This window comes from Salvelinus sp. IW2-2015, linkage group LG19 (assembly GCF_002910315.2).
Source record: "Salvelinus sp. IW2-2015 linkage group LG19, ASM291031v2, whole genome shotgun sequence".
Lineage (NCBI taxonomy): Eukaryota > Metazoa > Chordata > Actinopteri > Salmoniformes > Salmonidae > Salvelinus > Salvelinus sp. IW2-2015.
In genome coordinates, this window is record NC_036859.1 from 3,973,960 (window position 1) to 3,983,996 (window position 10,037).

The 10,037-nt window shown below is 43.5% G+C and overlaps 1 protein-coding gene across 1 annotated transcript in view; it reads right to left on the reverse strand.

Annotated features, from left to right (window-relative positions):
- Nucleotides 1–4,087: 4,087 nt before the first annotated feature.
- LOC111978969 (V-type proton ATPase subunit S1-like) overlaps nt 4,088–10,037 on the reverse strand; it is a 30,988-nt gene continuing 25,038 nt past the window's right edge. Inside the window, exons 4-6 of the mRNA XM_024009226.2 lie at nt 8,277–8,527; nt 7,207–7,501; nt 4,088–7,101 (exon numbers count right to left, since the gene is read on the reverse strand). Of these exons, the coding sequence (XP_023864994.1) occupies nt 6,835–7,101; nt 7,207–7,501; nt 8,277–8,527 (813 nt within the window). The 3' untranslated portion in view covers nt 4,088–6,834. The remainder of the gene's footprint in view (nt 7,102–7,206; nt 7,502–8,276; nt 8,528–10,037) is intronic.

Consider the following 10,037-nt stretch of genomic DNA (forward strand, 5'->3'; position numbering starts at 1 on the left):
GCTCCAGGAGGAAGTGTTATCAGAAGTCACGCAGCGTAGGGCAATCTCCATCTCTTGGTTGGGTTGTTCGGTCTGGCCGTTGGTCTGGRGGTGATATCCAGAAGGAAGACTGACATTAATACYAAGAGCTGAACAGAAGGATCTCCATACCTGGGAGGTAAACTGGGGTCCTCTGTCGGAAACAAYGTCAGAGGGGATRCCAWGCAGACAAAACACATGGRATACTARCAGGTMCRCAGTCTCCCTGGAGGRCGGGAGCTTGGAGAGGAGAATGAAGTGAGCCAYTTKGKAAAACCTGTCAATAATGGTGASGATGACRGAGTTACYGTTAGATGGGGGAAGGCCAGTGACGAAGTCCAGAGCTATGTGTGACCAGGGGCGATTGGGTATGGGAAGAGGGGGGAGCCGACCGGAAGTGGGTTTAGTGGAGGTCTTGTTCCAGGCACAAACCGAGGCAACACCCAGGCATCTGGCCAAGATAGGGTATATTGTGATAAGGTCGATCCGGCACCGTCCAGCTGTGCGGAGACCGAGGGGGAGGGGCATTCCTCTTGCCGGGTAGGAGCACCAGGGGTCCGAGCACAACCAGCCCAGGGGTTTGGAGTAGGGTCTTGTGTTGTTCCTGTTGTTGCAGCTCAAGTAATCCAGCCCATACTATGCTCGGTCCGCCAGCTGCCAGTGTCCGCTTCCACCAAGCTGGTTGTAGAGGAACTATTGGGTGTGAAGATAAGTTGAGTTGCGGGTTCCTCGTGAAGTGTGGGTTTCGTCCGTTATTTCGGTGGAGGGTAAGGGTTGGGGTGAGGTTAGGGTTAGGTTTGGGGTGGGGGTTGTGGTTAGGGTTAGGGCCAAGGCAGCAGCTACTCTTCCTGGGGTCCAGCAACATTTAGGCAGGTGAAATGTATTGCAAAACATTGCAATACATTTCACAACAGACTTCACAATACATTCTGGTTCCAAATTAGTGTGTGCCCTCAGGCCAATACTTTACGACCGCATATCTACAACATAAAATCCATGTGTACATGTGTGAATAGTGCATACAGTTCATTTGGAAAGTATTCAGGCCCCTTGACTGTATCCATATTTTATGTTACAGCCTTATTCTAAAATTGATTAAATAAAAACATTTCCTGATCAATCTACACACAATACCCCAGAATGACAAAGCAAAAACGGGTTTTTAGAATTTTTTTCAAATGTATTAAAATTAAAAAACAGAAATATTTTATTTACATACTTTATTGCTATGAGACTTGAAATTGAACTCAGGTGCATCCTGTTTCCATTGATCATCCTTGAGATGTTTCTACAACTTGGAGTCCACCTCTGGTAAAATCAACTGATTGGACATGATATGGAAAGGCTCACAGCTGTCTATATAAGGTTCCCACAGTTGACAGTGCATGTAAGAGCAAAAACCAAGCCATGATGTCGAAGGAATTGTCCGAAGAGCTCAAGGACAGGATTATGTCGAGGCACAGATCTGGGGAAGAGTACCAAAACATTCAAGGTCCCCAAGAACACAGTGGCCTCCATCATTCTTAAATGGAAGAAGTTTGGAACCACCAAGACTCTTCCTGGAGCTGGCCGCCTGGGCAAACTGAGCAATCGGGGGAGAAGGGCCTTGGTCAGGGAGGTGACCAAGAATCCGATGGTCACTCTGACAGAGCTCTAGAGTTCCTCTGTGGAGATGGGAGAACCTTCCAGAAGGACAACCATCTCTGAAGCACTCCACCAATCAGGCCTTTATGTTAGAGTGGCCAGATGGAAGCCACTCCGCAGTTAAAGGCACATGACAGCCCGCATGGAGTTTGCCAAAAGGCACCTAAAGGACTCTCAGACCATGAGAAACAAGATTCTCTGGTCTGATGAAACAAAGATTGAACTCTTTGGCCTGAATGACAAGCGTCGTGTCTGGAGGAATCCTGGCACCATCCCTACGGTGAAGCATGGCAGCATCATGCTGTGTGGATGTGGGACTGGGAGACTAGTCAGGATCGAGGGAAAGATGAACRGAGCCAAGTACAGAGAGATCCTTGATAAAAAAAATGGCTCCAGAGTGCTCAGGACCTCAGACTGGGGTGAAGGTTCACCTTCCAACAGGACAATGATCCTAAGCACACAGCCAAGACAACACAGGATTGGCTTCGGGACAAGTCTCTGAATGTTGTTGTGTGGCCCAGCCAGAGCCTGGACTTGAACCCGATCGAACTTCTCTGGAGAGACCTGAACATAGCTGTGCAGCGTCACTCCCCATCCAACCTGACAGAGCTTGAGAGAATCTGCAGAGAAGAATGTGAGAAACTTTCCAGATACAGGTTTGCCAAGCTCTTAGCATCATACCCAAGAAKACTCAARGCTGTAATCGCTGCCAAAGGTATTTCAACAAAGTACTGAGTAAAGGTCTGAATACTTATGTAAATGTGATATTTCATTTTTTTATGGGGTATTGTGTGTAGATTGACGAGGGAAAAAAACAATTTAATCGGATCTATAATAAGGCTGTAACRTAACAAAGTTTGGAAAAAGTGAATGAGGCTCAACATTTTCAGAATGTACTGTATGTTATCAAGTGTGTGTATGCCTGTGTCTGTGTCCATGTGTGTGTGTCTCTTCACAGTCCCCGCTGTTCAATAATGTGTATTTGTATCTGTTTTTTTTTTTTTATCTAATTGATCTGCTTGCATGAGTTACTTGATGTGGAATAGAAATCTATGTAGTCATGGCTCTATGTAGTACTGTGTGCCTCCCGTAGCCTGTTCTTGACTTGGGGATTGTGAAGGGACCTCTGGTGGCATGTCTTGTGGGGTATGCATGGGTGTCCGCATTCAACATGTCAATACCTCTCACAAATACAAGTAGTGATGAAGTAAATCTCTCCTCTACTTTGAGCGAGAAGAGATTGACATTCCAATTATTAATATTAGCTCTCTGTGTACATTAATGGGCCAGCCGTGCCCTGCTCTGGGCCAATTGTAATTTTCCTACGTCCCTCTTTGTGGCACCTGACCACACGACTGGTTAGTAGTCCAGGTGCGACAAAACTAGGGCCTGTAGGACCTGTTTTGTTGATGGCAGAGTAGCACTTTATTATGGACCGACCTCTCCCCATCTTAGCTACTATTGCGTCAATGTGTTTTGACCATGACAGTACAGTCCAGGGTTACTCCAAGCAGATTAGTCTCCTCAACTTGCTCAATTTCCACATTATTCATTACAAGATTTAGTTGAGGTTTGATGAATGATTTGTTTAAAAAATATTTAGGACTAACTTATTTCTTGCCACCGATTCTGAATCGGAATGCAGTTCTTTGTTAAATGTTGCAGTGATTTCACTTGCTGTGGTAGCTGACGTGTATAGTGTTGAGTCATCAGCATAAATTGACAAACAGGCTTYACTCAGAGCCAGTGGCAGGTCATTAGTAAAGATTGAAAAAAGTAAGGGGCGTAGACAGCTGCACTGGGGAATGCCTGACTCTACCTAGATTATGGTGGAGAGGCTTCCATTAAAGAACACCCTCTGTGTTCTGTTAGACAGGCAACTCTTGMTCTACAATATAGCAGTGAATGTAAAGCCATAACACATACGTTTTTCCAGCATGATAATGTCAAAATCTGGACTGAAGTCTAACAAAACTCCCACAATATTTTTATTGTACATTTCTCTCATCCAATCATCAGTCATTTGTGTAAGATCCACACACACCGATTTAACCTTTCCTATAAGTGTGCCGAAAATCTGTTAATTAATTTATTACTGTGAACGAGCATTGTGTCTGGTCAAACACTGTTTTTTACAAAAGTTTTTTTTATGGGTTGGTAACAGGCTGATTGGTCAWTTGTTTGATCCAGTAAAGGGTGCTTTGCTGATCTTGGGAAGCATAATTAATTTTGCTTCCCTCCAGTCCTGAGGGCAYACACTTTCTTGTAGGCTTACGTTGTTGCCTGTGAAGCAGGAAGCTGCCCTGCTGTAGATGATTATGTTGTATTGCTGAGTCTAGAAGAAAAAGAAACGCACACCTATTTAGGCGAGGTGCTGGCTAGCGGAGTAGAAAACTTAAAAATAAAGGAGAGCCGCACACTCTAGGAGCTCAGATGCAAAAATGTAATTACCAACGTTTCGACAGCCAAGCTGTCTTCATCAGGGTATAATCACAAACACTGCGGGATGACTCGTTTATATAGTGTCAAAAGACACACAGGTGTCTGTAATCATGGCCAAGAGTGGCCTAATATCATTGGTTAATTCTCAAATATTAAAATGGCATACAAAGAGCAGCATACAAAAAACAAATGGATAGCATAGGATCATAGATTCATTTTAGACTACACAAGCTTACAAACAATTACAATGGCAAAGTCACAATAATCACAAGAATGGCTTCAGATCAAAGTCTACGTTGAGACCGAAGGGAGCAAGGGTCTTTAAGTTAAAGATCCAGGCAGCCTCTCGTTTTAACAATAAATTACCAAGGTCACCCCCTCTCCTAGGGAGGGTGACATGTTCGATGCCAAAAAAGGCAGAGACGAAATCGAGTGGCCTGCCTCCAAAAAGTGGGCCGCAACTGGGTAAGTCAAGTTTTTGCACCTAATGGTGCTACGATTCTCTGAGATACGTACTTTTAATTTGCGCTTTGTTTTACCCACATAATTTTTACCACAAGGACAAGTTATAAGATAAATAACTGCCTTAGTGGAGCACGAAATAACATCTTCGATTGGGATCGATTTCCCTGTTTGTGGGTGTTTGAAGGATCTGCATTTATACGTGTCATTGCATTGAGCACAGCGCTTTGAATGGCGGGTAGTTAGAATGCAAGAATTCGTCTTTTTGCGAGACTGCCCATGAAAAAGGTCATGTCTCGGTTTGTTTTGAATTTTCTCAATGGCAATATTAGTCTGATCATTTTTGTACCCCCTCTCCTTGAACTTTCTTTGCGTCTCAGCCATATTTCTGTCGAAATCTGATTGTTTTTTGCAAATTCTTTTGATTCGACAGAATTGGCTTTAGGGCAAACTATTTTTCAAGGGAAGTGGGTGACAACTGTCAGCCCTCAACAAACTGTTACGATCACTAGGTTTCCTGTAAAGATCAGTGTATAGAACATTATTTTCACACAAGATCAGAAGATCAAGAAAACTGATTTGACGTGTATCAGATTGCATAGTAATTCTCAAAYGTTCAGAACAGGAGTTAAGAAAAGCAKGGAACGCCTGGAGCTGTTTTGCATCACCCCTCCATAGAACAAAAATATCATCAATATACCGTTTCCAAATAATGTTAGGCAAGAAAACATTTTTGAGAGGGTTGAAAATAGACTTTTTCTCCATGTAACCCACATACAAATTAGCATAGTTAGGAGCCATGGGGGATCCCATAGCAGTACCCTTTGTCTGAATAAAGAAATAATTTAGAAACATGAAATAGTTGTGTGAGTACTGCTGTATTGCTGAGTCTACCTTTAAACTGGACTGTATTTCTAGAGCGTCATGACGGGCCCAGACAAATATAAGACAGACAGTGTAATATGGTAATACTGTAGAAAACAAGTCATATGTATTGACACTTTCATTCATCCTCATAGCGCAATGTTTAACTGGTACATAAGCAAGTGTGCTCTATCTGAAAATAGTAAACAGCTATGATCATATACAGACCAGAACTGTATATCTTTGTGATTATGAGGAGTAGAATAGCCTTCCTGTACATAATAGGATGTATTGATTAAACTGTAAAAAAAAATATACAGCTGAGAGATACATCTGTACATTTGAGTGTTTTTTTTTGTTTGTTTTATACATTGAAACTGTACTTCTCCTCTTCACATTGTCACAGTCTGTCCTTCACCATGTGTAACGGCACATCTTTTAGCTTCACTTCAGAAGGGCAGTCTTGTGCAGCGTATTTCAATGTCTTGTCTTTAGTGTCGAAAGTTAGCTATTAGTGCCTGCAAGGCGAACCCGTCAGACTGGCTGCTGGTCCGTTCAAGGCCGTTTCACAGTAAGTCCCAAAAGTCTACGCCCCAGAGGTTCAGTGGTCCACAGTGACCAATTCAGTTCACACAAGCCAGGTGCCAGACCAGTGGTTCCCAAACGGTTTTGTTCCATGACCCACCAAAGCCCTTTAGAATTCTTGAGATACCCTCAAGTTATTCCAAAMAAGTTTCCAGCTCAAGTACTATCTTAACCCAGTAAGATTTGTCAGTGATCTACCAGTGGATCCTCACACACACCACTTTAGAAATACTGTGCTAAACCATCTAATTCAACTTAAAAAGATTCCTCGTGCTGGTATTGAAGATGAGATAGTGAATTTGGCAATGTGTCAAGGCTAGCGATGGAGAGTGGGGACTCAACACACCAATGTCTAGTTATGCCAAATAGTGAAGGCCGCTTAGCAGGCTTGGACAATGGCAGGGTTAGCTGCAGTCGTTAACTGTTGAATCAGGTGCGCAAGTGAAAGCCTGGGGACACTGTGGCCATCCTGGGCCCCTGGTCTCTTCCTGACCTCTAACCCCAACCGTCAAGAGGGTTTAACATCCAATAACCTTTACGTAGGATATTAATGTGTGTTCAGGTCAATAAAAAAAAAAAAAATGAAGTATGGTAAAAAACTGTTTTAATGCTCCAAAAAATATGATAGCTTAGAAGTGATAACATGTCAAATGTGTTGATCTTACATATGGAGAAATGACAAAAGCCAACAGGTCAAAATAGTTGKCACTAGTAAACAAACATTTGGAAGCGTGGACAACCGTGTGGGTGATACTTTCTCACTCTTGCATTTGGCAGCATCCCCCCTCTTCATCTTCTATCTCTTTCTTCCTCCATCTCTCACAGGCAGTTCTTGTCAGGTAACTCGCACGGCTGTGAGTCTCTGCACTCTAGAGCTTTGCTCAGCCTGCGTGGGAAGTACACCATAGCTTTGTGTTCCTCGTAGCGGTCAATGTGTTTGAGGTGGACCACCATGTGCAGAGCGTAGGCCAGGACCAACAGCAGGATCAGAGAGGTCACCAGGCCCATCAGGATGGCCGGGGTCAGGAAGTTGGCACAGTCGCTGGCAGACGCAAACTTGTCAGACATGACGTTGAACGCCTGGATCTGCGGAGAGGAGAGGAAAGAGGAAATATTACAAGCTGAAGTAAAACAAATAGATAGCTAAATAAATCTGTCAATCAGTCAATAGAAACGGCCCATGCCCCATACCTGGAAGTCAGTGAAAGTGATGTGCCAGTTAGCTGAGGTGCCGGTGTGTGAGCTGGGCACCAGAAGGGTGTCATATTTGTGCTGACTGCTGACATGCTGGCAGTGGTAGGAGGAGGTGGCGGGGGCGTACACCTCACTGGCGTTGAACGTAGCTTCATGGGTCCAATTGTAGTGGATGTGGACGCTGTCTAAGGTGAACCAGTTCTGCCCTGCTGACTCGTAGAAAATGTTGGACATCTGCAGCCTGAGAACAAGTCCCCTGAGATCCTCCACATCTCCAAACTGTAGCGAGAGCCTGTGTACAAACACAGAGTATGTTGATTGAAAAGGACCGGGCCTTTAGTGGGCAGATCCTTTGTGAGATATGCAGTGCTCATCTCATTGTAACAATATTCTTCTCCATGAATTGAATGTAATTTTTAAAAATGTAATTCAAGTTCTTTGATAACTACATACAACATCCAATGAAAGTGACGCATTCCTACATCATACTTCCGTATCATGTCACGTAGGTCGTGTTCCCCTGCTCAGATGTTGCATGCATCAACCAATGGTTGCATGCCATGCCATAGACTGTGCAATCGGGCACCAGATTGCTATAACATATGACGTGGTAAGCTGATACATAAAATACCTAGCCAGGCGTTGTAAGATCTGGCATGTATCAGCAACACCTGGGCAGAGGACTGCGCCCAAAATCACCTGACTAGACTTCAAGATTATAACGTAAAATTCCAGAAAACAAGGTAATTAGAGTTCTAAACGTATATTCGTAATTGTGTATTGATTTAGTATACCCAATGCCTTTTATTAAAATATTTGACGCTCAAGAACTAAGACACATTGTTGAAAGTTAGAAAAATCTAATGTGGACTACAAATCAGTGTGTCTGTCTGCTTGAGCTGAGGACTTGCAGAACGGTAAGAACCTGCTGGTTACAAGCCATTTGAAGTATTTATGTTAGATTATGCTGTGGGGTTTGGCCCCACATTATCATGCCTTTGTCAATGCAAATTTGAGGCTCAGTTGCACATCGTACACAACTCAAGTACATGATTTACAGTACTTACGTAGCCTTCTCCTTGGTGCAGATGGAACCCTTGGTGTCCACAGGGGCGTTGGGTCCAAAGGTCTTCTCCGTCAGGTCTACGAATGTGTGGTTCTGGTAGCGGATGGCCAGGCGCTTGGCCTTGAAAAGGATGCAGGTCTTGCCGTTGTAGGCCACGCTCAGGGGAGAGTAGGGCCCGTGGACGGGGGACTGGAGCAGCTTTCTCTTGCCCTTGCCATGGCCATGCTGGTTGAGGTGGTGCCAGCCATGCAGCTGCAGAGAGGAAGGATGGAAGGGATATTGACCAATTATATAATTGATTGGCAATGTCACACACTTTGGCTGTGCCTACAGAGGAAGCCTAATTCTGATATTTTTTTCACTAATTGGTCTTTAAATCGGGCAAAATATCAGAATTGGGCTGTCTGTGTATCCTGTTATCCAGGTAGTAATTGTTAAAAGAATTTAACTTATTTTGGTCGATTTAATTAGCCTATACTGAACAAAAATATAAACGCAACAATTTCAATGATTTTACTGAGTTACAGTTCAGTTCATCAGTCAATTGAAATAAATAAATTAGGCCCTAATCTACAGATTTCAAATGACTGGGCAGCTATGAGTGTGCCTGGGAGGGCATAGGCCCACACACTGGTGAGCAAGGCCCAGCCAATCAGAATAAGTTTTTCCCCACAAAAGGGCTTTATTACAGACAGAAATACTCCTYGGTTTCATCAGCTGTCCGGGTGGTTRGTCTCACACGATACCGCAGGTGAAGAAGCAGGATGTGGAGGTCCTGCGCTGAYGTGGTTACAAGTGGTCTGCGGTTGTGAAGCCGGTTGGACGTAATGCCAAATTCTCTAAAATGACAATGGAGGCGGCTTATGGTAGAGTCTATTAACATTMAATTCCATGGCAACAGCTCTAGTGAACATTCCTGCAGTGAGCCCGCCAAGTGCATGCTCCCTCAAAACTTGAAACATCTGTGCCATTGTGTTGTGTGACAAAACTGCCAATTTTAGATTGGCCTTAAACCTCTCTGGGATATGTGGGACGCTAGCGACCCACCTGGCCAAAATCCAGTGAAAATGCAGAGCGCCAAATTCAAATAAATTACTATAAAATGAAACTTTCATGAAATCACACATGCAAGACACCAAATTAAAGCTACACTTGTTGTGAATCCAGCCAACGTGTCAGATTTCAAAAAGGCTTTCGGCGAAAGCAAACAATGCTTTTATCTGAGGATAGCACCCCAGTAAACACAATCCTATTTCAACCCTCCAGGCGCGACACAAAACGCAGAAATAAAGATATCATTCATGCCTTACCTTTGACAAGCTTCTTCTGTTGGCACTCCAATATGTCCCATAAACATCACAAATGGTCCTTTTGTTCGATTAATTCCGTTGATATATCCAAAATGTCCATTTATTTGGAGCGTTTGATCCAGAAAAACACAGGTTCCAACTCGCGCAACATGACTACAAAAGTTACCTGTAAGTTTTGGTCCAAAACATTTCAAACTACTTTGATAATACAACTTTAGGTATTTTTTGAAGCGCAATAAATCGTATACAATTAAGACGGGTATTGTACTGTGTTTCAATACCGGAGGAAAACAAAGTAGCTAGCTTTCAGGTACGCGCCTTCCTAAACAAAGAGTACACTTCCCTCGAGCCTCATTCTGAAACACTGCTGACTAGCTTCTGAGTGTTTCTCAAGGAGAAAACCTCCTAATCAATTTCTAAAGACTGTTTAGAGCATCCAGTTGGAAAGGCAA